Here is a 27,004-nt window from a genome sequence, read left to right on the forward strand (position 1 = left end):
CTGCTCTCTCCCTAGAAGGGGAAGAAGTGTGTGCGGACCCCAAAGCCACGCCAGAGCCTCCATTTTGAGTTTTCGGGCTGCACCAGCACCCGTTCCTACCGGCCCAAGTTCTGCGGCAGCTGCACGGACGGCCGCTGCTGCACCCCGTACGTCACCAGCACCGTGGAGGTGGAATTCCGCTGCCCCGAGGGGGACTTCTTCCAGCGGAAAATGATGTTCATCAAGATGTGCTCCTGCCACTACGACTGTCCCCGAGACAATGACATCTTCCTGGCCACATATCACAGGAGGATGATTGGAGACCACGTCAAGACAGAGAGGCAGTAGCCCTCTCTGTGCCAGATCCATGGGCCGAGGTGTCTAGAGCCCCTCTGTGAGGGGCTGTGCTCTTCAGAATGGCACCGTTCAGCACCAGTGGTCCCCGTGGCCTTCCTAATGAGCCGAGGCACGCGGGGGAACAGCCCCATCGGCTCCAGGCTCCTGACCTTCCCCCGTGGTGGTGCGGAGGTCAGTGAAGGAACCAGAAACAGGCTGGAGCTGCAAACTTGACCCACGTTCCCACTGAGCAGGTGGGAGAGTGGATCAAGCCGCGGGGCTCCAGCCTGGCTCCAGCCGAGTGGACAGCGGGTGCCGTTCCCCATGGCCGCCCGCCTGCCCCAACCAGGCGGCGAGCCCAGAGCATCAGGCAGGAGCAGCGCAGGAGGCCTGAGCTAGGGCCGAGCTCTGCAGCCTGCTCTCCGGCACTGTGGGCTCCGCTGCACGTCGGTGCAAAGCTGCTCGGCGAGGAAAGTGGTCCTGGCCCCATGCTGGGCTCCTGCTGAGCTTTGTGATTATTTTTGGCTAATTGGATCCAGCAAGTTGGCAAAAGCTCTTCCCCATCCTTGTGCCCGCCTTGCACCCTCCCGTCAGCAGCTTTGTTCCGGATCAGTTCGCTCCTAGAGAGGCCGGATCGTCGGCTGGGTGACCCGTCGGCTGGGCAGCTCAAGGCTGGGCTCTTTTTTCCCTGTTAAATTCCTTTCAACCTTGTGTGCCAGGGAAGGTGACAGCGAAGACAAGGGAACAGCGAGCTGTGTAGTGTCACTGCTGGAGACAGAGCATGGCTCGGGGCCTCCTGCAGGGGCCTGAGCCCGGGAAGGGGTTTCTTGGTAGAAGAAAGGATGGAGCCAGGCACTGCTGGTGGGGCCGTGCTCCTGGGGCCTGTCTCGGAGCCGAGGAGCTCTTCCAGCCCGGAATGGGGCTGAGCCAGGCTGCCAGGCTGAAATGTGTCCCTGGCATGTGCTCCTGCGGCAGCTTTTAGTGATGAGCATCTCCTGTCATCCCTCCTGGTAATCTCCTCAGCAATGGCTCCGGGGTGGGAGAGGGGCTGGGCTCCGCGGCTCGCACACCCACAGCGGGGCTGGGGCTGCGCTGCAGCTCCAGAGTCTCTGCTGGTGGGTCCCAAGCTGGAGGAACACGGGTCAGTCGGGTCCGCCCGGGGAGAGTAAGGCACCAGCGAGGAAAGTGCCTGTGTTTGTCAACAGAGCTGATCCCTTCTGGAGTTACCCAGGCAGCAGCACGGAAAGCTGGTGCGGGGTCTCCGGCGGTGGGATTCCCTTCTTGCCACAGACCTGCGCAGTCTCTGTGCCGTTAACGCCGTGCTGATTGCCAGCCCGTGGCTGCGGGAATGGCCACCAGCACCGGGACACTCCCGTGACCCCCGGCATGGCACCTCAGCAGCTCTGTGCTGTCTCTGAAGCCTCATCAGTTGCAATCAGCCTCTGCTGGTTTTTAGCAGAAACATCCAAGTAAAGGGCCTGATCCTGTTCCTTACATCTTCCCTGCCTTTCACCGCTGGGAATGATGACTCCTGTCCCAGCTGGGCAGCAGCAGGGGCCGTGCTGCAGCACCGAGGCTCTGTCCCACCCCATCTCCTACCCCAAAGCGGGACCCGGGGCCGGAGGACGATCCCTGCAGCCCGCGGCTCCGCTCCGACGCTGGCTCACTGCCTGTGTCTCGGCTCAGTCTCTTTTCTCGCTCTCTCAGCCTGCAGAAGCTTGTCAGCCTTCAGCCTCCTGTAATCGGTTTGAACTGTAAATAATTTATCCGATATTGGTTTTGGTTTTTTGTTTTTTGTTTTTTTTTTTAAAGGCCTTTGTACAGTTCTTGTATCTTTTTAGCACAACCCCGCTCGGGGCCTTCTCTCCCCTTGCCCTCCAGGTCTGCTCTGAACTTTTCTCCTGCCATTTACAAGGTTTCTGAGTGTAAAACTACGCTAAGGTCGCACTTTACTCAACACTAATAAATATCTATTTTTTACATCCCTGGCAGCATCCCTCTGTGCGAGGCTCCTGCCTGGTTTCCCCTCCGGCCTTTCCCCAGTGCCACCAGCCCACTGGGACCAGTGCTGGGACCCTCTGCCAAGCTGACGGCTGGCTGTGGGGTGGGGGTCCCCCCAGATAGCGGGGGGGGGCAGTGTTGGTGTCTCACGGGCACCTCTGCAGCTCGCACATCGCAGCTCCTGCACGGGGGGGGGGGGGAAGCACAAGCAGAGGGCCCCCCCCCTCGCCTGCTTAAGGACCCAGAAATCCTTAATGCGCCGTTAAAAATAGCGGCGGGAGCAGATGTGAGCGGGAGTCGGGATAACGGGGCCAGACCGCGAGGGGCTTTGCGGTGGCTTAACAGCTTACGGCGTCATCCCCCCCTCATCACATTAGCCGGGGCTCCCCCCTCCCCACCCCCGGCCCCGCCGCGGGGCCCAGAGGCTCTTCCCCCCCACACCACCCATCCTCCTCCTCGGGGAAGGCTTGGGGGTCCCTGGGGAGAGGCAGGTGTCGGGGGGACAAGACCCCCCCCGGCTCCAACGGGAGCTGCGGGGGTTTGTGGCTCGGCGCTCCCGCGGGGACGGGGAGCACCGAGGGAACGCGGTGGCGGTCCGTGCCGGTGTCCCGGGGGGGACAGGTTGGCCCGGGGCAGCACCCCCTCCTCCAGCCCTGCCTCAGGCCCCACCGCGGCGGGGGGACACGGGACAGCGCAGCCGTGGGTGCTGGCCAAGGGGCCGGTTCCAGCCCCGCGGCTGCCCGCGCCCCCGTTATCGCCCCCAGCAGCCGCCTGCGCGGCCCCGATAGTGCCGGCGCGGCCCCGCGCAGCCCTTATCGGCCCGGCCCGGCCCGGGGCTCCCCGGCCGCGGCGGCCCGGGCGGCGGCGACGCTTTTCCCTACGGAAGGGTGAAGAGGGTACGGGGGCGGGTGAACACAGGCATCAGAACTCCGCAAGCGACCCGGTTCCGCGGGGCGCGGGGCTGCGCCCACGGCGGCCGCGCCCCGAGACCCGCCCGGGGGTCCGCGGGGTGCGGGGGGATCCCGCTGCCGGCGCCTTTTTCCTTATATGGGGTGGTGACGTCAGGCGACGCTTGAGGTGACGCGCCCCCGGCGCGGAGGTGGGGCATATCTCTTGACCACGCCCCCTCGCTCACCGTGACGCCACCCGTCACCTGCCCGCCCCGCCCACTGCAGCGCGGCGCTGGCCCCGCCCCCCCGCGGCGCTGACGGGCGGGGGTGGTAGCCAGTGGGCGCGGCCGGCGGCGTGGGGGGGCGGGGCGCGCGCTGACGTCACGGGGGCGGGGCTGGCGGTGCAGGTGGAGGCAGCGCGGTGCGGAGCGGAGCGGCGGCCCCGGCCCGGGTGAGCGGTGGGGGGCCGGGGGCACAGCGGGCTTGGGGAGGGGGGAATCCAAGGGGGACTTGGGGAGCCCGGAGGGGGTCAGGGGGGCTTATGGGCTTGGGAGGGCAGTGCGGGGTCTGGGGCACTCCGGAGGAGGTGTAGTGGGGTCAGGCTGGTTATGGGGCTGGGGGGGACTATGGGGGTCCCTAGAGGGGACTCTGTGGGTCAGCCCGGTTATGGAGTGGGGGGTTACAGGAGGATCTGGGGGCACGCGGAGGGTCAGGTGGGTTATGGAGTGGGGGGTTATGAGGGGACATGGAGAGCTGTGGCATGGGGGTGGTCCGCAGCGGGGCCAGCCTGGCTGTGGGGCGCCCTGGTCTGGGGGCGCCGGGGGGACCCGCAGAGGTCATGCTGGGTGTGAGGTGCTTTAGGGTGCTCTGGGGTCGGGGGGGGCAGGCTGGGTGTGGGGGGCCCACAGCGAGCAAGGTGTGGGGCAGGGGAGTACTGGGGACATGGGGGGTGTCCTGTAACTGGGGGAGACCGGGGAGGCCCCCGCCGCAGCGTCAGGAAGCCTGTGGGGCAGAAGGGGGCTGTGGGGTGGGGGGCGCCTAGTGGGGTCAGGCTGGGTGTGGGGGGATTGGGGTGCACTGGGGCTGTAGCAGGGACCCAGAGTGGGGCTGATGGGGAAGATATGGGGTGGGGGACAGTTGGGGGGCCACAGTGGGCTCAGGCTCAGGAGGTGACTGGGGTGCAGGGACCCTGCCCTGTGGTGGGGTGCCAGTCCCCCCCCCTGCAGTGGTCAGTTGACCCCCGGGGAGGCGGCAGCTCCCGCGGTGGCACCTGGATCCTGCTCTGTTTTGCTGGAGGTGGCGGGTGCACTGCTGGGCCCAGGGCTTCGGGGCGGCTGCGCTCCTTCCCCTCTTGCCACGACGCCATCTGCGCCCACCCAGAGGGTCCCCAAAGCCGGTCGCAGTGGCAGAGCTGTGGAGCGATGGCGGCCTCGCACTGATACTTGTCCCAGCACAACCAGGCAGTGCTAAAACCTTGCCACCGACTTCCCCGCGTCGCTCCCCCACGGGACTGCGGGGACGGGGGGTTTCTCTCGCCACATCCCCTTTCCGATGGGGCGCTCCGCGCTGATGTTGCAACTAGAGTCGCGTGCGGCCGAACTCGGTGGCCCCGGTGGTTCCTGCAATCTTGTCCCTTCCTGAATTTCACCCTCCTGCAGCTGGAGTGGGGTGAGGGGTCGGTGAAGCTGCTTGCTAGCACGTGCCGTGAGCTGCACCGGAGGGCTTCTGCCTTCCCCGCTTCCCGGTGGGCTGGGCAGGTGCCACAGGGTCCGAGCCGCTGGCCGGAGTGGCAGGGGACAGTGGCTATCTTTAGGGCTGTGTTGCAATGGAGGGGTGTGCCTTGGCTCAGCACTGCCGGCAGCCGCCTCCTCGCCCAAGGATTTACTTACGCCAAGGCTCCCGCATGGGAAAAACTAACATTTGCTGTGCGGTTTGCGGGGGCTGGTGGGTCCGTGGTGGGGCTGGCCCCGGTGTGGGGCTGAAGCCTGGGGTCAGGCGGTGCTGGCAGCTGCCCGCAGTGTGGTCACTGCCAAGGCTGCTGGCCGGCCCCACCAGCTTGGTGGGCAGGGGCTGACGTCAGGCGACGCGTGCCCTGCGCGGGGTCAGGCTGCGCAGACGGGCACAGGGCCGTGGCTTGGTGTGGGTTGCACCAGTGGCTCCCTGGCACCGGTCCTGTGCCACTGCCCAGCACTGGGACCGGCTGAGCCGCAGCGGACAGCTGGGGATGGAGATGGCTGATGGTGTGAGGAAATCTGCTGCCCCACGGGAGAAGAGCCGCCTTGGGGCATGGGAGCAAGTTAGGTTCTTGCAAGGTGCCCCCCAAAAACCCCCTCCATCCCGCCATAAGGCTTTAATGAAGGTACAGACACAGCTCCAGCACAGCCGGGGTCAGGGCTGCTGGCAGCAGCGCGCACGCTCCCCTCCGCGTCCTCGTTCTGCCGGAGTGCCCCGGTTAGTCCATGGGGGTGACCCGCACCAGCGCTTCAGGTGACACGGGGCTGAGGTTTGGCTTAATCCTCCCTGCACAGCCGTTGCCCTACTCCTGCTAAATGTGATGCGGCTACACTGTGCCTGTCCCCGAGAGGAGGCAGCTGCAACTTGTGAAGCCATTTGCGGCCCCCCAGGTGCGCAGCTCCTCTCTGAGTGCTGGGGCATGGGTAGATACTCGCTCCCCTGCCTTGTTGTGGTGCTGGCAGCTCCTCCTGTTTTTCTGCCCGAAGTGGGGCATGTGCTGCTTCTGTGTGTCGTGATGGTAACAGCAAGTCAGCGGCAGCACAAAGTTCATCCGTGCATCAAACTGCTTCCCCATGGCCGTGCTCAAGCTGTTTTGCGGGCTGTGGGCGCCTCCCCTGTCCCTTCGCTCGGCTTTGCCTCGTACTGAAGAGAAACTTCGGGCCTTCTTGGGAGGGTTTGAAACCCTGCCGAGGAGAGAAAGTGCCTTCTCATCCGCGGCGGTGCTGCTCTGACGAGGCTCTCCTCCCGGCGCGCAGCCTGGCAGCTGCTGGAATTGCCTGCAGCTGCACCTCCGCACCGCGTGTCCCCCCTGGGCTGACACAGTCTTTTTGGAGCTGCCAGTGGGTGAAGGTTGCTCGGAGGGTAAGCAAAACATCAGCCGTTCTTCGAGCGGGGTGCTCTGAAGATACGTCACTAATTTAATATCTGACAAAGGTTTTTCTGAGCTCCACGCGCAGCTGTTCCTCAGGGAGGAGAGCAGGCTGCAGGCAGACCCTACCCCTGTGAGCAGATAATTGTCCTTCTGTGCCGGGCAGGGTTTTACCTTTGTCCCCAGCTGCGGGAAGAGGCTTAAGGCCGTGGTGGCTGCAAGTTTGGGGTCAAAATTGGCTCTTGGCCATGCTAGATTCTGCAGGCTGGAGGTGTGGGAGCTGTCTGGGGTGTGATTCGGGTGGGGGTAGGGGCTCACCACCATCAGCCCGGAGGTCTCTCCCTCAGTGAGCTACCTGGGGGTGGGAACGTGTTTGTTGTCCCTTTTTCTGCATTTCATGCGTCTATGCGAGGCTCTGAATCAGGCCTCGGGGGAGGTGCTGCAGCTGGTGCTCTGTGCTTAGCCCAGGACCAGTGCTGGCTGTGGGACCCCAGCCGGTGGGGACAGCCCCTCCGAGCGCTCTCACACGCGGGATGCTCGGCTGAGGCCGTGGCGGTTTGGCTTGTGGCTCCCAGGGTCCCTGACGCCATGAGCATCGGGGCCGTGCTGGGCTATACCCGGTCAGCCCCAGCTGAGCTGGTGGGGACCACCAGGGTGGGCTCGCTGGGGCTGGTGGGGTCTGTGGATGCGGCCACCCCGTCTGCGCGGCTCTCCCCACTAGAGGCTGCTGACGAACTGAGCATTTTCCTTTCCCTGGCTCTGACCAAGCAGCGGGGTCTTGAATTTGCAGGGCTGAGCATCCTGGCCTGAGCTTTTCCTGCTGATTCACCCTGGAGACAGGAGCAGGCTTCCCCAGGCAGCGGCCAGGTTCAGGGGGCACATCTGCTCCCTTGCCGTGCCCACAATAGATCTCCCTGCTTCATTAAGTCTTAATTAGGCAAACGCACCAGGACCATGTGCAAGACCATTGCTGGGGGACATGGATCGTGTGGTGAGCTGGGTACCAGGGATGCTGGCTCCCATCCTGCCTGCCTTGGGGAGGGGGGGCAGGGGTGCCAACAGGGTTTTTCCAGCTGGGTGCTGAATGTGGAATGAGTTCAGCCTCTTGTATTGTCTTCCTGGAGGATGTGTGAGCAGTGATAAGTGCTTCAGCCCTCCAGCCTATCCTAACTGGCAGAAAACCCAAGGATTAGTGAAGTGATGGGATACTTCATTGCTGGGCACAGCCACGACAGCACGGTAAAGCCACCCTGTAGACACAAAGGACGCTCTTCTTCCAGGGCAGCTGGTTTAGTACCGAACACCTGGGCAGGACTGGAGTGTGGAAAACAAACCCAGACTCTGGGAAGATGATTAATCACATAACAATTAGGTGTAAAATGAAAGGCAGCTGCTGCCGCATGGTAATAGCTGCAGTAGAAGGTGCCTGGGAAGGAATTTGTGGTGTTGCACAAGACCCCTCTGCCTTTGGAGGTGCAGGCGCTGCCGGGCAGGCAGTGTGGTGCCAGCTGGCTCCAGCAACCGAGCAGCCAGCACGGCTTCCCCGACAATGGCAGAGCGGTGCTTTACATAATCTGGGACTTGCAAAACAAGCTTGAAGGTCTGGAAAATCCTCTTGCTATTGTTCGTGTTCAAAGTTTGCTAAATTTCCTGGTTTGATCTGTGGGTCTGGTTTTTGTTTTGGGACCGCGATGGGGGAAAATGCACTTTGCGCAGAGAAAAGAAAAGGACGTTTGTGGCGTTTAATCCATGCCTGCTCCTTACATGAAACTATTTTTGTGGTTCGCAAGAGGTTTGGAGCAGCTGCTTGCAGTAGGACTCTTGGTCTATCCAATTAGCATGGTTTGTCTCTCGTCCCCTCCTGATGCCCCCCGAGAAAATCCTGGACTATCAGCCGTGCGGGTGCCGCGGGCAGTGCGACGCAGGCACCATCTGGGCGCCCGGCCCAAGTGTCTGCCTGGGGACAGGGAGCGCTGGGTCACAATGGCTCCGTGTGCTCTGGGGAGGCTCTAAAACCACCTCTTGCTCGCAGATTTTAGGAGAGGAGGCTGGAAGGGAGCTTGGGTTGTCCTATTTCTGTGTGTCTCGTAGGCTGGAGGTGACCGCTGCAGCCTGGCGATGTGGAGGTGCTGGGAAGTGGCCCCGGGAGAGTGCTGAGGCTGTCGGGAGCCCCCCCAGCCCCACGCTGGCCCACGGGTTCCACGGCGACGCGCTGCCTGGCCCCTGGGAGGTGTTTTAGGGTGCTGGGCCTGCCTTTGCTCCTCTGTTTGTTCAGCCCAAAGCCTTCTGCCAACACAAATAAAGCCACTGACGTCCTGTGCGCTGTTCAATTAAACGAGTGAATCCTGTTAAAATGTTCTCTGTACGTAGGTTCATAAACAGGTGACTAAGAAACCTGCCTTTTCCTGCCGTTCCTGGGAAAGCCAGATTTGGTAGCAAGGAATGAGGTTAAGTTCTTGCTGGTCCATGTAAGGTGAGGCAAGGTTTGGCACCCTGGTAAGCAGCAAAAGAGGAGGAGGAGGAACCCTGGCCTGACAGCACAACTACATCCTCTTATTAGAGGTGGCTTCTAGCTCCTTTCACGTAGGTAATTACATCTGGCCATGCTTGACCTGAGCTGGATTTGAGCAAGTGGGTGTGAGGCTTGGCTTGTGCTGGGAGCCTTCGGAGTGACTGAGATCCGACTGCGGTGGCGTTAAAGCAATCTTGTAGGTGTTGCAAACAAGCCATTGCATCGCAGCAATGGGGTGGGAGACGTGGGGAAGCCCTGAGCATGCTTACATCCTGGAGAACCCGGTGCTGGTGCTGAGCTCTGCTTGGCATGGGTGGGAGCCGTGGTGGGGACCGATGCCTTGAAGCGTCATCGTAGCCAGGGCGTTAACGCAGCGGATGCATTACAGCTTTTATCATGCTGTACGTGACCTCTGAGCTGATCTCTGCTTGGTTGCTGTCCCCTGATTGCAGCAGCGGTTTAGCCACCTGCCAGACGGCACCAGCCTTTAATGGCGTGTTTTTCTATATCCACTCTCCAAAAACCCTTGGAGATGGGGTAAGCAGTTCGTGGGCGCTTCAAAACTCTTTCTGTGCGTTGAGGGTCTGTGTCAGACAGAACAGCACAGTGTCACCTCCCTGCATCTGTGTGAACTCGAACGCTGAGGGTGGGAGCAATGGAGGGCAGATGCTGGCCCAGTCCTGAGCCACGTTGGGCTGTAATATGATTTTCTCTGTCTGTGTTGATGTGCTGGAGGTGCCTGTGTCTGCCGTGGAGCTGAACCTCTCCCGTGTGGTCGGGATCGGCCTCAGCCAGGCTGTGGCTACGAGGAGCCTCGCTGCAGGCTGGCAGATGGGGTCAGCGCTGCTCGGGGATTTCCTTGGGTGCAGAGTGTAGAGGCTTTTAATAGCAAACATGGTCATCTGTGTCACCGCATCGCTTGAAACCTGTCCCTCAAAAATACCGACTGGCAACTGTGATGCAGCTGAGCAAGAAGGCCACTCCTTTCAGAATTTTTTCCCTGGTTTTGAGTGAAAATAAAATAATGTTTAAACCTGTTGCTGGTGATGCTAATGTGCTTGGGGGTTTGGGATGCAGCTCTCGCCTGGGAGGCAGCCTGGAGAAAGCCCTGCCCTTCTTGGGAAGGTTGTTTGGCCCCGTGCAATGGTTAGATCCTTCCCAGTGTGCTGTGCTGACAGATCCTGTGCCTCTGCCAGGTGCCAAGACTTCAGCCTTCTAGGAAAGGCAGTGGGGCCGGTGTGGGTTTCTCTCGGTGCCTGCTGCCAGCCTGTGGGTGCCTGGTGCCTTGTGAGCAGCGGTCGGAGGCATCAGGGCAGCGTCTGGAGTTGCATATGGCTCCGCTGGGGCTGCTTGCTCCATCTGAGCTGCCTTTTGGTGGGAATACACAAGACAGCCGAGCGCAGAACTGATCTGTGCTGCTGGCTAGGCTTTTTCCTTGTGCTGATTTTCCTTCTACTGCTGTAGCAGGAGGCAAGCGTGGTTACGGCAGCTGCCTGGCTTTGGCAGTTTGCATCTTGCCTCCCCTACAAACTGCCTTCAAACTTCTCCGCTTTCTGGCCCCCTGTTCTGGTCAATACGAGGCTGTTATCGGAGCCTGGCAAACTGCGATGATCACATCCAAGCGCTGTACCTCAAACCACCTGGCAGCACTGGGCTGGATGAAGAAGCTCATTTGTACAGGGCGGTTAATTCTCTGTCTGTTTTAATCTCTGTGACCATCTGTGTTCATGCCCGGGCTGGGGAGATGCGAGCTCTTGGGATTTGTTCCAGGAGGTGGACATGGAGAGGACTGCTTATTCTGTGTCTGCTGAAAACTGCCCCGGGTCAAAGCAGGACAGCCTCATTAGCTCTGGGAACGGTTGTTCCTGCATCTTCAGGCCAGGAGGCCTTGATGGCATGTCAGCTCTATGCTGGAGGGACGTCCCAAAAAGCTGCAGGGAGGGGGCAGGCGCAAAAGGCACTTACTGAAAGCGGAGACCTCTGTGAGTGCTTTCCAGTATACAAACCCAAACAGAGGGTCTGCGGTGGGCTTGGCTGGCACCTTGGAGGGCTGAGGTCCCTTCAAGGAAGGCTGTGTTGGTCTGGGGGAGGTGTTGTGTGCTAAAGCATCTCCTGGCCACCCTGAAAGCCCTGCCCCAGGCTGTGGCAGCCTCTGGGGTATGAGCCTGCCCTGCCAGCAGCTACTACAGTCTCTGTCCTGGTGAATGCCACAGCTGGAGCTTTGGTTTGAGCTTCAGAAACTGCTGAGGAGACTGGAGCGTTCACATACAGCACCAAATCTGGGGGACCAGTACCTATAGATGGGCTGCAGTAGCATCTCCACAGATGCATGCAGGCTGCTGCTGACAGAGAGAAGTTTTCTTGCGAGCAACAGCTGAAGTCTTCCTTGTTTTGGGTTCTCACTTTTGCAAGCCTGAGGCTCTGCAGCTCATCACAGAGCCCCAGCCAGGATCCCACTGACTACAGGCTCTGCACGTGGCTCAGGCAAAGGTGGCATTTGCTGCGGGCTCTGTGGAGGAATGCCTGTCCTGTGGGGCAGCACGGCCCTGCCGAGGCTGCTGCTGACATCTGAACCCAGAGGGAATGATCCCTGCCCTGTAATTAAGCTCTCTTTCTGCTCCTGTTCACTCTACTAATGAGTAGTCTTGTGGATGTGCTCCTTGCAGCTGTTGTGGATCCTCTGTGTGGCTCAGAAGCTGGAGGTGGCTTTCCAAGAGAGCCACCTGCAAAGGGCAACCCCAGATCTCCCCCATCTCACTGGGGTGAAGCTCGTGGGTGGAGGACCTTTGACTGTAAAGGCTTTTCCCTGCCTGCACCTTCCTGGACTGCACCCTGCATGCTGTAAATTTGTCTGCCAACACCCCCCCCAACTCTCTTACATGAGGAAAACGCTTCCTGCTGCTTGTGCTGGCAGGGCTGGGCGAGATGGAGAGGTTTTCCCAGCCTTCGGTTGAAGGACTGAGGCTGCCTCTTGAAAGGATGGCTCTTCTTCACCTGCTTGTCAGGCTCTTGACATCAGTGGATAATAACACTTAAAAAATAACCAGCGCTCCAGCTGAATCCTCTCCTGGTTCAGCAGTTCAGGGGTTTTAGTCTCAATGGAGATGACAGCACCAGGACCATCAGCATCGTGGTGCATCCCAGAGGATGGGCGCGGGCTTGTGCCTGCCTCCTCGGTGCAGCAGGGTGGCTGTGGAGAAGCCTGGCACCGCGCTGGACCTCCCCTGTGGTGCACCAGGAGTGCTCGGCTGTGCACTGGTGTGCACTGGTGTGGAGCCGGTCCCAGAGTCTCGAAGGGTTTGGATCTGGCTGGGTTTCGGCACCCTGCTCGGCCCCGGCGTGTGCCCGCGGGAGCAGGCAGCCGGCCGGCTGCGGCTGAGAGCACCGTTGCTCTCTTGAATCTCTTCATTTAGTTAATGATCCTTTTGTTGAGAGGATTAGGGTTTAGAGGCCTCTGGCAGAGTGTTAATTAAATTAAATCTATGGGTGTTTTGTTGAATTTTTAAAGCCCACTAGAGGGCTCAGTTGGAGCCTGTGGAGCTGGGGCCGGAGGTGCTGGGCTGTGTCCGTCCCAGTTGATGTCCATCCCAGTTGAAGTTTCCATGAAAGCCAGGTGGGGCCGGAGGGATGCAGAACGCACGGAGCCAGCCCGCAGCCCCCACACCCGGCTCTGCTTCCCCAGCCTGGCGCTGCCTGGGCTCGGCCGTGCCGTGCCGTGGGCACCGAACTCGCTGGGGGCTGGCAGGCACGGGACGCCTGCGTCACAGCTCGCTGTTATCAGGGTTAAGTAACGTTGGGCTGATGGTTGGGTTTTTTTCCTTTTTTTTTTTTTTTTTTTTTTTTTCCTTCCCCACTTGGTGTTTACATTTCTAGAGAAGTGGCTCGACGTGAACGTCCAGTTCCAGCTTCAGCTCTGGGAAGAGTCAGGCACCAAATTTTGCTTACGTGAACTCTGTCGCAGCACTTGTGTAGGATACAAGTGTGAGCACTTGGCTTTGTGGCTTGAGGGATTTTTCTGGCAGGTGCATGGGGGTTTTCGTATTTAGCTGGAACTGCTTATTAACCAGTGTCTCTTCTCCTTTCTTTTCTATACACTGCCCCGTGATGGATTTTGGTGCCTTGCCTGCGTGGTTTGCCCGGCTGTCTCATCTCTGGGTAAGTACATGCTTCATTAGCCTGGTGAGAGGAAATAGCTGAAACGAATCACTTGGACTTAAATAATGACCTGTTTATTTTGTCTTAAACTCTGGAGCATTGATTGTTATCGAACAGCAGGATTTGTCATGTGTGTGTTTGTGTGTGTGAAGATTTTTGATACTGAAAAGCACTTAACGTAGCAATTTCCAGGCCAAGTTTATAACATGAAAAAGCCCCCAGCAGCAGTTTTTCACGCCAGCCTGGGCTGCAGATCACTGACCTGGTGATAAAAGCACACTAAGTGCCAGCAACTGAGAAAATGGAAGTAAAAATGTTTTTGGCAATGGAAAGCAATACCCACTGTTTCTCCCCAGCCGCCTCCTGACAGGTGTTGATGGTAAACCAGTGCTGTGGTTGTGTAAGGGACTCTCTGAAGGCCAGAGCGCGGCGCTGGGCTGGCTTCCCCTCTGCAAACCTGCAGATGTGTGGAGTTTTGCAGGGTACGGAGAGGAGCCCGGGGCCCTTCTGGCAGGAGAGGAGGGGAAATGCCTGTCGAGCTTGGAGAAGTGCATCAGGCACTGATGCTTCTAGCTTGCATTTGTGGAGATCCTGCTTTGCACCCGGGGAAAATCATCCTGGTGGGGTGGATTTTTGTGGTTTCCCAGCAGAGGTTTGGTGCCTGCCCCCCAGCCTGGCTTGGAGGTGCTGTTCGGGTATTAAATCCTCTCAAAATAAGGTGTGTGCGCTCAGGGTAGAGGAAGGGAAGGAGTCTTTGCTTGGTAGAGCTGGTTCTTTGGGTGCAGTGGTGCCCCTGAATTGAGGTTCCTATCTCTGGAAACTTCAGAAGTTTTTGATTTGATTTACTTTTTAAAAAAAAATTTAAGGTATTCTGCTGCTAAGCTTTCCCCTTTCCTGTCCATTGCCCTCCCTTCCCAAGTAATGTCCTCTTCTCTCCCAGTAGCGGAAAGGACTGAGCATATTTAGAGCTCTGCCCAAGCACTCAATGTACTGCCAGTCACTGATGGAAGACTTGCAGGGAAAGCAGAGGAAGGTGCTGGGAACAGACTGCTTTATTCTGAAGCTCAGCGTTATTGTATGATGCCTCACAGTGGAGGGCAGGAGGGTTTAATCAAACCCAAGCATAAACCTGTTGTTCTTACACAGAAGTAAGCGAAGCGCTGTATTTGGAAGCTGAGCAGCTGTCTTCTGTTATGAATGAGCTGTTCTTTGCTACCAAATCTCTAAAAGAAAGATCGTTAATTAACTAGAGGACCTGCCTTGATTTGAGTTGCTGAGCTCCAGCCCCACCAAACACCCAGCAGTCGTTTCAATGCTGAATAAAACTCCCCTGCACAGAAGGTGTAGCTTCAAGAGGCGCAGGTTGGCAGTGTGCTGGCCAGGAGCTCATATTTGACGTAAAATGGAATACTCGCTGGTGTCACTCCTGGAGCAGGTTAGTGCGAGGCATGCCTCTACCAGCGCAGCGGCTCTAACTCTGCCAGGGTGTGCTGAAGCCAGTCATCGGCCAGAGGGTCTTCCTCCTTCGTGCTTGAGCAGACCTCAGGACACAGTCACCCATCTGGTTATCACTGCGTGACAAGTCGAGTTGGTCAAGGGTGAATTTCTTCCTTGGGGAAAGCAGGTAACCTGAACAATCCCTGGTTTGCTTTCCTCTGAGCAGTCTGACTGTGGCTTCTGCCTGCATGGGTTGTCTCTTGTCTCTCGTGTACTGCACAGAGGGGAGACAACTGCATTTCAATGGTCTTGCTTATTATAGGCTTTTGGGGTTCTGATCCCGCTGCGAGATGAAATTTGCTGTTTGCTAAATACTTGGTATAAATCTTGGTCAGCACACAAGAAAGTTAAGTGGTACCTTGTTAGTGATGGCAAAGATAAAGGCTGTGTGGCACAGTTTCACTGGATCAGGGACAGCCCTGACCTTCACCCAGCAGAGGAAACAGCAGGCTCAGGTTGCCTTTCCATCTTTAAGCCTGGCTTATCTCCTGGGTAAACATAAAATGCATAGGAACTGTAGTAAGTGAATCTCATCTCCTGGCCTGATAAAGGGTGTTGGGCATCAGTCCTAAAAGCAGCATGCCAGCAGCTTCCATGGAGGGAGGCTGCAAGAAGCTGGAGGGCAGAAACCGTGAGGAAAAATGCTGAAGACACAAGTGGCGCAAGAGGAACCTGTAACCTTTGAGGTTGTGCTCTTGACCTTCAAGCTGAGATTCACATATGTTGCCATTATTTGAAGCCTGTAAAGAAATCTGAGGTGAGGGCATGTGCACTGGCTGAAAAAATGTTGAGAGCTGCGTTTGTGGCAAAGGAGTTGGTAAGTACAGTGTGCCCATTAGCAGGCTGCGGCTGGGCTTTGTCTTTCCATACATTGGTGGTGCTGAAAGCCACGTGTTGTGATCTTAAAAGTTTACCTGCACATGAAATTGTTTCTTGCTATCACTTAATTCGTGGGTCACCTAGAGAAGGGCATGGCATTGTGGAGCCGTTGAACAGCTGTTGTGTTGTTGAACTTGGGTCTCCCCTTAATTCTCATTTACATATAGCTCAAAGAGGAGAAACAAATAAGGTTTCCTGCTTTTCCACCTTTCAGTGAGTTTTTCTGCTTTGAACCTCTCCTGGAAATGTAGTAGCAGGGTATCTGTTTCGCTTGTGCCACCCGTTCAGAAGAGACCATCAGAATCCGATGCGGTGTCAAGTTCTAGGGCTGGCTTAGCTCAGTGGTTTCACTTCAGTGCTTTGTAAGGCTGTGAAATAGTTCTCATTGTGGTGTTTTAAATAGCAGTGCTGCCTTCTGAATTACCATCTAATTAAATGAAAGCAAAAACTCAAAAGCAAGTGAGCTTTCTGCACCTCTTGTTGCATAAGAAAAGCTGTTTTAGTTGACCTAAAAACCGACATTGAAAAACAGCCTCAACAGAGATGCTTTCCTCCTAGCTCTGTGGGCAGTTTGTAGCAGTTGCTACTGTTCTTGGAGAGCCATTCATGCAGTGGCAGCTGCAAGCCCTCTTCAAAACAGTTACTCCTTTGAGACTTGCTTCCCTTTTGCTTGATGGTTGGAGGAACCCTGCTGTGGAGACAAATAATTAGAAATAAAAGATGGCAGCTTAATGATTATTAGCTTCTTTCTGATGCAGCCTGCGGTAAATGCAGGGGTAAGATCTGGCTAGCGTGCATCTCAAAGCTGTTGCTGCATCTCTTGCTTGGAAGATTTACCGCGTACACCATGTTAACTTGCAGCCTCTGTGGACCTGCAGAATGTGCTGAGCTAACAGGGTTATGTTATTTATTTCAGTAACAAACCTTTCTCAGAGAGGATGACTTTGGGCAATTAGCTGTGACAGTGGCAACAGTTCAGATGAAGTATGCTCCCAGCCCACTCCATCCGTACCCACAGCTTTCCTCTGCAACATCTGATTCCCCCCTCTGCCCTCCCCAGTACTTGGATTCTGCCATAAAGCTGAACCGCTTTGGGTTTTCTTTATAAAATGAGCATGGAAAGATAGGACCTTAAATAAAGCCTCAAAATGCCTTACTTCGTAAAGCTCCAGGAAAAACTGGCAGCAATGTGATGCTATCCTCTGGGATTTTGTCCTATTGATATTTATCTTTTTGAAGCTCGTATCCATGACTGCCAGTTTCAGAGGTTAATATACCGCATTTCAACCAAGCTGAAAAGTCTTTTTTTTTTTTTAATTTGTGATATGGAAATGCGCACCAATTAATCACTGTGCACCTGCAGAAATGCCTCTCAGCAGACGTTAGTGTGCCGTATTAGGCTGTGGGATCATCTGTAGAAAGGACTTGGTCTGATCCAGTTAGCAGCTTAAGGCAAACCCTGCAAGGTCCAAGGCGATAGCAGGCAGGGGAAGGAGCCTTGAACGAAGTGGTGCAGAGCTTCAGCTCTTATTTGTGGAAGAAATAAGGTAGCCCGTGCTCTGTTTAGAAGTTGTATTTGCTCTCCGTAGCTGAAGTCTTAATTAAATAAATGTTTGGTCTTGGCAGGTGTCCCTCGCTGATGTGCAGGTCTGGCCTGCAATAACAAACTGCTGCCTGTTGTCTGGTGCTGGGTTGACGGCTTGGGTGGATTTGCTGCCCAGCCGCTGGGATACAAGCAGTGTGTTAGTACAGACTAGAGGGGCACTCCCCCAAGTACTACACTCTAACGTACTCCTAGGTACACATCGGTCCTAAATAAACCCTGGCCTTGAAACTTTCCTTCTCTGAACCAAATTGCTCTGAGTATTTTGAAGCCAAGGGATGGTCTTTGCCCAAAGGGAGAGCGTAATGGTACGGAGTCAAATCCACGCTTGAGCAGCCCCTAGTGAAAGCTTCACCTAACTGGTTCCTTTGTGGGGAGAAGCTACAGTTCAAAAACACCTACCTGGTGTTACTTAAACAGACCAGAGCCGCCTCTCGCTGCAGTTTGACTTCTCATCCATGCAAGGAGTAAATCAGCCGCTGACGTCCTTTGTTTGCGGTATGGCTCTTCTGCCTCCCTGCCTTAGTCCTGGTCCCTAGGTGGCACTAACTGTTATTTTTGGGTTTATTTCAACACAGGCTGCATAGCTGAGCTTGTCCCCCGCTGAAGTGACAGCTGCGTCCCTGACCAAGCTGGCTCTTCTGTTTGGTTGAGGAGGCTGGCGCAAGGGCTTGAACTTCCTCCTGCTGCCCAACCATAGAGGTTTCCAGCAGCGTCTCCTGGAATTTATTAACGAGGGGCAGGGAGCCGAGCGCTCTTTGTGAGCACGCTCCTCTGTTTTCAGTTGTGTCTCATTTTCCCCAAGACTGCTAGGGGATGGAAATCTGGGAAATGCTTGAAATGAGGGAGAGCTCGCGATGTGACGGAGGTCAGCGTGGCTGTGGGCCAGCTGTGTCTCTTTGGGTGGCTGTTTGCATGGTTCAGCCTGTTTCTCGGGCTGTTTCTGGAGCTCAGGCTCGTGCCACGCTGGTTCTGCCGTTTCCTGAGCCTGCACTGCTTACGCTCACAACATCGCCTGTAATCTTTTCTCCAGGCTTTTTAAGCACTTTCCAGATCCTTTAAGTGCAGCCACTCATACGTTTAATACTTCCTACCCATACTGAAGGGGAAAAGTATTTCTCTCTCAATGCAGAAACATTCACTATATGAAAACTCGATCCTGCAATCTGAAGCTGGCCTCCTCTAATCTTCAAATGGTGCATCTTGGCAGAAATGTGCTTTATGCACTGTCTCTAACCCCTGGAACAAAGCGGACTTTTCAGGGAGCTGTTCTTCCCTGCACTGGCATGCAGCCTGGAGAGAGCTGGTGCTCCTCTTCATCATCTATTTTATTCCTCCTCCTTCTTGGTGTCTTGCCACACAGCAGACTAGCTCCGACTCAAGTGAACATCAACTTCACACAGACTGAATAAACCCATGATGGGAGCTTTTTGCATGAATTAACCAGATTCTGGGTGGGATGGGAGTTCCTGGGTGTCCAGGGTGAGTTGCCCAGCCATTCCCTCTGCTTTCCCCATCTCCCCAAAAGGCACATGCATAAGCCAGCCCAGTACCAAAAAGATGTAGTGGCTCAAAAAATGGATTCTTCTGCCCACGGGAAAGAACATGCAGTTTTAGTTTGGCAACAATGGCCTTCAAAGGGCACAACTCCTGCTGTTAAAACAACCAACAAAGGAAAACTCTCTAGTAGGAAACCACACAGAGAAGGATAGGAGAAGCAGCTTGAATTTAGCAAAACTTGAGGCTAGCTGCCATGATGCCAAGGGGAATTACAGTAGCAAAATCACTTAGTCTCTTTAACTATGGAGGGTGCTGCTTGGCCCTTTAATAGCTCGCTCAACAATGAATCGATTGTTGGTTTTGGAGAGTGCTGTGACGGGCTAGACTAGATTTAATCTTTGGTTAAATTCTTGATACAGAGCCAGGTGAGTGTAGATGTTCCAGGTTGCCTTCACTGTGCACACGTGTTGTAGCAAAGCAGTGCAGCGTGTTGTAGTTCTTCATGAAAATTTCTTGACTTTGCAATTCAGCCTGTCAGAGCCTTTTTCTGGCGGTGAATTCTGCTGTGCCTGCCACTTTGTGTGCTAAATCAAGGGGTGAGCGCTGGAGAGATGCAGCGTTAGTTGAAGCACCCCTTCCTTCTAGGTAAATCATTTACCTGAAATATCTTTGTTCTAGATCACTGTTTTACAGTGAAACAAACCTTGTGAAGTCGAAAGATTTCCTTTACATCCTGTGCTTTTGGTCTTAGCCAGATCAGCACTGCTGATGGTGACAGTACATCTCGGAAGAGGAGCCAAGGGCAGAGGGCCAGTAGCTGGCAAAACTGAGCCACCTGCTCTCCTCCCACCTTGTTTGCTCTTGTGAAATGGCTGCTGCTTTGGAGACTGTCACTTGCTAGCAAAGTGTGTGAGCGAGGCACATAAACCAAATATGCCTATCGCCTATCGTATGTGCACATACCTATGTGTAATATCGATGCAGCTGGCCCATTTAGAGCCACAGTGGATAAAGGATTCAGTTGACCAGCTTGTTTCTTTGTTTTCCTGGAACCTGGCATAATCCTGAGTATTTGTCTTCACCTTAAATCCTGTTTGCTTTGCGGGAGGGAGCACTGATACCAGTGTGATGCACAATTCCTTTGTTTAGATTGGGAATTCCTCGAGTAGAGAAGCTCCTTGGGGTGAGGAGAGCTCTGTGCAGCCTATTGTTGTGCCAGTAATGCTCTAGGCAGGGTGTTCACTGGCACTGGTGTGAGCCAGGAGCCCAGTTTTACAGCAAATTCTACCAGAAGTGCGTCCTGGGGGGGCCTGCAGAGTGCTGGATCACCTTACAAATGATTGTATTTTCTTAAGAACTTACTTGAGCTGGATTTAATCTACTGTCTAGATGCTCTTAAGATGCTGGGGCACGTACATCTGAGCCGCTTGCTAGCTGCACACCCATGAAACAGGCAGAGGGTAGGGTTTGGCATCGTTCTCTGTTGTGACCCAGCTGATTTGCGCTGACTGAGTCCATTGGGATCTGAGCGGTTGCGAGTGGCTTTTCAGCTCGCAGGGAACAGCTTCTGCCTGAGAGACCACGAATGCATGCCTAAAATGAATATAATTCCTCTCCTTATTCCTGTATCCAGCAGCTGAATACCAAGGAATCCTGACTTATTAGAATATTTCTTAGTCTCTAATTGACTCCTATAAAGTGACTTAAACCAGCTATAGCTGGGAGAGTTCTTTAAATATTTGCAATCCAGGCTTGGCATGGGGCAAATTGTTCTTATAGTGAAGAATTTAAGAAATTTTCATTACTTCCTATGGGATTTCAGAGGTCAGTCTGGGGCTGTGTAGGAAGGAAAAGGTTAGAAGCTAAGCCAGCGATTTACAGCAGAAGTGTGGTGTTGGTGGTGGTATTTCCATATGCAGAGGAGTGTTGCTTTTGTTTTCTTTTTTCCCTTTTTCTGCTCCCCACAAAAGGATTGCTTTGGCCTAGGTTCAAATCCCCTTGCCCCAGAAGAACATTTTCAAGGCATGCTCGTGGTACAGACCATGCGCCTCTTATCAGATCTGATGACTGTATTGCTCTTAAGTTTCTCCTGCCATTTCTCTGGCCACTCTTGGCCATTTGTTTGGGGTCTGAAGAGCTAAAAGCGTCCTTTGCCCTTGTGCAGAGCGTGTATGGCAGCTTGCACTAGTGTTCCCTGTGGATAAATGGCTCACCTGGGAAATAATGGCTCAAAATATGGGAGCTGCTGCTCTCTATACTCAGATGCTGGCAGATGGAGTTGGGGATCATCTGGTGATCTGAGCATGGTGGATGACGTGCTGTGTGGTGTTAAATCACTGTTTCGATGTGAAGTTTTCGTTGCCCTTGTCTCTTTTCCATGTAATCTGCAATCTGCCGTTGGTCAGCATTCGTGCATGTTACAATGAAGCAGTGTGGGTTTGTTTGCTTGTTTTTCTCAATTGCAAGAAGCTGTTGCCAAGCCCTTGCATCCAGAAATTGTGGCTCCTTTGCTCTGTGGTTTTCTCCTTAAAGCCCCTTGGATTCACATTTCCCTTGTGACACAGCCTGTTTTCAGCCCATCCCTGGGCGAGCAGTAGCAAAGGTGGCATTTGTTGTGGTGGATCAGCACCAGACATCTGAGCCCTTCATTCACAGCCTGGGCAATTAACATGCGTTAATTTAATGCCGTTGGGGAGTGAAGTTGGAGCTTCAGGGCTTGTTTCAGGGGAGCTGCCTGTCTCTGGTGTAGGAGCAGCGACTTAACAGCTGCCAGATCTTTCCTAGCCTGTGTCTTTGAATCAATGTGCTCATCTGAATCCGAGGAAACCACCAGATAGTCCAGATTTAAGGCGAAAATACCTCTCTTCCGTCCCGTTAAGGGGCTTGTTGCAAGCGGTCTCAGCACTGAGGCAAGGGAAGCTGCACCATCGTGTATGTCTTGGCAGAGCCATGTCATAGACCCATAGAGGGGAAGGGGGTCGATAGCTGTGAGAAGCACGTTAAGTTTTTCTAGAAAATGGGGTTTGTTTGGCTCCTATTTAGCACAAGTGTGCTTATCACTGCGTCGGTACTAGTGAAGGCTTCGGTGTGGTGTGAGGATGCAGCCATCCCAACCAGGGCATGCATCAGCCCAGGGTGTTACCTGCTGACGAAGGGCTAGGACATTTGCTCTTAATGCAAGGAGAACGAAGTGCCTGATCACTTAATTCTCTTTGGGAGACACAATGGAGATGCCACACATCTTTTGGGGTTGTGTAAATATTTTGAGAGGGATTTGGTCCCCCTGAAGCCGACTGGGCTGGCACTGCCTCACTGGAGCTCCGTGGAAATGCTGACAAGAGGCTGGGGAGCATTTTGTTCCGGTGTATGTGGCGAGGGGAGCCGGACGGCTCTGTTTGACAAAAAAAAAGCCTTATAATTTGGCTGTAGGTGAGGCAGAGCCACTCGGTACGGTTAGGCGCAGGGTTGTGGAGTGGCGAGCAGGTCAGTCTCCCCGGCGGGGTTTTGCACATCTTGTTGACCTCGGTCAACTCGCCATCTCGGCTGGGCCAGTACCTGGCTCCCAACGGCCTTTATTTTTTTGAATATAAGAAAGCCCCAGGAACATACGCCCCCCCCGCCCCGGGTCCTCCTGTGTGAGCTGGGCCACAACTTTCTGTATTTAAAATCTAGGTCACGGAGGGAGGGGAGCGCAGCCCGCTGCCGCTCGGCGTTACCGGCAGGCCGGGCCCCTCCGGCCCCTTCCCTACCGGTTACGGGCGGCGGTGACTGATCGCGGCCCCCTTCCCCCGCCCCAACCCCCTCCCCCACACCGGCTTAGCGCCGGGCCGGCAGGGAGGGCTGCCGGTAATCCCGTCACTCCAGCCCCCCCTCCCGGGGCGTTCTGCCGCCGAGCTGAGGGAGGCGGCCGGGCCGCGGCGCCTGAGGGCCGCCCGCGGGCGCGGAGCCCCGGCCGTGAGGGAGGGAAACGGGGTGGGGGGGGGGGGGAGGGTGGGGGGGCGATGAGGGGGCGCGCGCTCCCGCTGCCCCCACCCTCCCCGCCAGCCGCCGTTTCTCCCGCGCCAATAGCGGCGCGGCGCTGGCGGCCCGCCCCCTGCTCTGGGCCAATGGGAACTTACTACAGTGTTGTGGGCGGGGCCGGGGCCGGGCGCAGCGCAGCGCGCAGCGGGGCGGGCCGGGCGCGGAGCTGAGCGCGGAGCGGAGCGGCCCCGCCGTGCGGCACCGGGGACTCTGCGCGGCAGGGCGGCAGGGAGCGGGGGCGGCCTCGCGGGTAAGTGCGGGCCGGGAGCGCGGGTGCGCGCGCGCGGTTGTTGCGCGTGCAAGCGGCGTGTCGGCGCGTGCCCGCGGTCCCCGTGCCGTGCGCTTCGCGTGCACCGGGTGTGCGCGCCCGCGCTTGCGCGGCGTGTAGCGGTGCATGCACGCGGTGCGTGTGTTCACGTGCGTGCGACCCGCGCCTCTGCGCGGGGTGTGCGTGTGCAGGGGCTGCGCGCACCTCCCTGCGCGGAAAGGATGCGTGTGCGCGGGGTGCTTGCACACGCAGGGCGCTTTGCGCGGGCAGCGAGGGTGCGCGGCGTGTGCTCGCTGCGGTCTCTGGTGCATGTGCGTGTGCAGCCTGCGTGTGTGCACGGTGCATCCGTGTTTGCGTGGCGTGTCCGTGTTTGCACGGTGTAGCGGAGTGTGCGTGGCGCATCCGTGTTTGCAGCGTGTATCCGTGTGTGCGCGGCGCGGTGTGCAAGCTCTCTGCGGGGGTGCGCGATGTGTCATGGAGAACTGGAAGCCAAAAGGCTGAGGCTCAGCCGGAGACACATTCTGCAGGAGGTGAGAAATGGGGGGGACGCGGCAGGACGGGGGAACACAGCGTGGGGGATCTGGCACCCAGCGCCCCCCATTGCAGGGGCGGTGCGTGCCCAGGGCTGCTGGTAGCCCAGCTGGGATCCCAGTTCTGCCCGGAGTCCATTGTCCTGGAGGAGGAATGAGACATGGCGGGGAAGGGCACTGGGCTCTGCAAACTGGCGGGGCCCGCTCGCCCACCGTGGGATGGATGTGGGTGCTGTGGTCTGGCACCGGCTGGGTGAAGGCTCATTGTGCGTCCCAATTCCCTCTGAATTCCAGCTCAGGAAAACACCTCGGCCCACTGGAAAGCAACGCTCTTCAGCTAAAAGGATTTTCCGCCAAGGCGTATGTTTATTTTTTCTCTCTGGCAAGGCAGCGTGTACAATGGGAATGACTCCACCGGGTCCGGAACGAGTTAAAATTGTGCCCTGACCGCGTCTGCCAGTGCTGTGCCTGGAGCATCCTGAGCCCCAGTGCTGGAGCATTTCTTGGGGAAAATGAACTTGCAGCCCCTTTGTGCCCCGGGGGGGCTGCGTGCATTTTGGGGGGGCTGGTCCTGGGCAGAGGCCAGTGACCCCCCTGGCTGTGGGTGTGTAAATGCTTGTTTAGGAATTGTACGTCCAGCTGCAAAGAGAAAATTTTTTAAGAAACACTCCAAATTCTGGGGCAAGTGTTGTGCTGGAAATCATAGTTCAGTTATAATTCAGTACTCTGGGTTAGAATTTGATTAAGGTACTGGTGACAATACAGAGAAGCAAAGCAAAATCTTATTTTTGAGCAACAGCACAAAACTAATTTTTGCTTTACCTTGCTCTTTGTATTTAGGATTTTGAGGCTTTCCATGTACGCTAGGTTTTGTTTGCGTGAGTTAGGCAGATCTGGAGGGTTGGTCCTTTTAATTAATTGATTCTTATTTTACAATTGCATTAGCGAATGTACAAGCAATCCTGGGAAGGTCTCAGGGGAGGAGAATAGAGCCATGTATCGATGGGAGACGCGGAGGGGCTCCGACCTGGCCGCTATCGCTGTTCATTGAGGTGACGATGCCATAGAGTGCAGTTCCTTTCACAATTAGCTGACTGGCATGTTGCTGCCCCAGGAGCTGCTCCCTTCCCTTGAAAGGGTTGGTTGTGTTGTTTGAGTGTGTGGGTTGTGGTTTTTTTTTTTTTTGTTTTTGTTTTTTTTTTTTTTTTGTAATGGCTGGCACAACCGTATTTTTAATTTATTGAAGGTTTTCCTGCGGTGTCGTGGTGGTGGTGAGCAGGGCTGTCCTGCTTGCAGTGTATGTCAGGTGCCAGTGCTGCTGCTGCACTTGATGTTTATTTTTTTACATCACAGTGCCAACCTCTAGCAACTTCAGTTATGTTGCTGTGACGATTTTGAGTGTTGGGTGTGATTTAAAAGACAGCGGGGTCTTTTGCATATCTCTGCTGACATGGCCTCAATAAAGAAGGTGAGGATTTTCTGGGATTCCCATGGACAAACATAATCTGCTGCAGAAGGTAAATATCAGGATAAACAGCACTCCTTACCTTTAAAACTCAATTAGAGCCTTATGAGACAGAGAGAAGGATGATATTCCTGCCCCGCCCCCCCCCCCCCCCCCCCCCCCCCCAAATAGATTATTTCCTGTAGTGGTCTAGGTTAGAAGCAGAGGAATTATCTGTGTTTTCATCCGATCTCATAATTGCAATTTAAAAGGAGCTGTTAGCAGAAGCAGGGCATTTGATGGGCAGCAGTCTCTTGGGCGCTCCTGGCCAGGGCGAGGGGAGGAAGGACTGCTCTCAGCCTGTTCCAAAACACCGTATGTTCCCAGATCCTAAAAATGCTTTAGACATTGATCCCCCAAATCTACGGCTTCTGTCTGCGGCTGCCAAGCGCCCGCGTGCTCCGCATGAATGGACGCGGTATTTTCACTTGACAGCATTTGATTTTCAGAAAGCGGTAAAACATCTCTCTTCTGACACCCCATTTACTGCTTGTTGAGCAAATATTGGAATTGATGGGAGGTCGGCTGGTAGGTACGTGGCTTCTCTAGCGTGCAGCCATGTTTACAAATTCATTCATTAGTGATCAAAGTGTTGCTGTGCCGGGGTAGCTTGCGGGCTTCCAGCCATGGGATGTTGGGATGCTCCGTGTGCTTTGATATGTTGATGGGTGGATGATGATGCTGGGGATGTGGCTGGTAACATGCTGGCATAAAATTGTATGTATGGAAGTGCTGCTGATGGAAGGCAGTGGCTCTCTACTAGGTTTTCACCAGGAGTTATTCAGCGTCTTGGAGGAGTCTTGGATTTTTGGGGTCAGCAGGTGAAACCCTGGCTCCTCATCCTCTGGGTGGTTCAGTGGAGGTGTTGGCTGTGCGTCCACAGCATCTGGCCAGGAGTTTCTCATTAAACATCTTTCCTTGTGTTCCCTAATGAGGGGTGTTTGGTGAGAGCCTCTTCATTTGGGGAAACCGTGACAGTACCCATTCTGCTGCAGAGCGGGTTTTTCTTCAGCCTCTTAATGCCACATTGCATTTATTTCTTGGAAAAAGCCCGAGAAGTTGGTGCTGTGTCCGTGGTGGGTGGTGGGAGCTCTGGGCTTTCTCCAGGTGTCTGGGCCAGGGGATCTGCAACAGAGGGAAAACCCAGGGGAGTGGGTGGCGGAGTGGGTGCTTCCCACTGTGCTGCTGCTGGAGATGTGCGTGGGTCTGCAGGTGGGGAGCCCGAGCTGGGCTGTGTGTCCTGCTGCCCTGGGTGAGTGCCTGGACTTGCTCTGCTTGCTGCAGCTGCTTTTACATTCCTGGTAATAAGCTGTGATGAATCAGAGATGTTGCTTTAATAAAGTAAGTCTTTGAGGGGCCTGTGGCAGCCCTTATTTCCTTTTATAAAAACTTACTTTGTGCTTTTAAACCCTGCTGCGGATCTGCTGGTTTCTTCCTGACTGCAGTTCACCCCCGTGCAACTTTTCTGGAGCAGAAGGAATGGCAGATCCTCGGATTGTTCAGACTCGGGGCTGTGTTTTGTTGCTGTCGTGTGCATCTCTCTGGGGAAGCTTGATGTGAAGCTTTGCACCTCAAGTGGAAATTGCACTCTGGGCTTGGTGATCTTTTACAATGTTTGTTCTGCTTTCTTGGTGCTTGGCTTTTGCTGTAATCTTGTGTAGATTAAGCAGGTGGCTATACGTAAATATTTCACCCCATACTTCTCATCTGCTACGTTGTTTTGATCAGTACTGTGGTTCCTTAAGTTGCAAAGAACTGTAGGATGCGGCATAGCAGGGATTTATCTTTGTCCGTTGGATGGATTAGGTGGGAATGTTCATGGCTTGTACTTAATCCAGATTAATATTATTAGTTTCTTTACGTTCAGTCGGTTGTTTACGCTTGTTTTCTGTTTATGTGAATTTTTGCTTGTGTAATGCTGCTAACATTATGTATTAAAAGCAAATACTTTTAATTTGTCTCTGTAGATGGACTAAATCCTTCCCCCTCCCTTTTTTTTTTTTTTTTAATGAAGCAGTTCCACAGAGAGGAAAATTGCATGGGCTTGCGGGGGGGTGTTTCAAGAAATCATACTCTTCCAGGGCACGCTCCTCCAGACCCCGCTGTGTTTCTGGTATGGGCTTTTTAAACAAATTCGCATGCCAGCTTGCTTTAGCTGCTGTGCTCAGAGCAAACGTCTGCAGCAGTGCTTTATGATTTATAATTTATTACAGCACTTGAACTCCGG

General features: G+C 55.2%; 2 protein-coding genes across 10 annotated transcripts in view; both read left to right on the plus strand.

Moving 5' to 3' along the window:
- The window catches only part of LOC121084966 (CCN family member 2-like), a 42,860-nt gene extending 40,565 nt beyond the window's left edge, over positions 1–2,295 (plus strand). For 5 of the 6 annotated variants that reach the window (XM_040587092.1, XM_040587094.1, XM_040587091.1 and 2 more), the window contains one exon: positions 16–2,295. In XM_040587092.1, the coding sequence (XP_040443026.1) occupies positions 16–327 (312 nt within the window). In that variant the 3' untranslated portion in view covers positions 328–2,295. The remainder of the gene's footprint in view (positions 1–15) is intronic. The other variant, XM_040587097.1, reaches the window with a different exon arrangement.
- Positions 2,296–3,581: 1,286 nt separating this feature from the next.
- Positions 3,582–27,004, plus strand: part of EPB41 (erythrocyte membrane protein band 4.1) — a 96,311-nt gene continuing 72,888 nt past the window's right edge. The window contains exon 1 of one of the 4 annotated variants that reach the window (XM_040587364.1): positions 3,582–3,657. The gene's annotated coding sequence lies outside the window, so the exon portion shown is untranslated. Of the gene's footprint in view, positions 3,658–12,815; positions 12,977–22,607; positions 22,726–23,084; positions 23,274–27,004 lie in introns of those variants that run through there. The other 3 variants (XM_040587344.1, XM_040587342.1, XM_040587343.1) reach the window with 3 other exon arrangements.

The sequence above is a fragment of the Falco naumanni genome, chromosome 3, assembly GCF_017639655.2.
Source record: "Falco naumanni isolate bFalNau1 chromosome 3, bFalNau1.pat, whole genome shotgun sequence".
NCBI lineage: Eukaryota > Metazoa > Chordata > Aves > Falconiformes > Falconidae > Falco > Falco naumanni.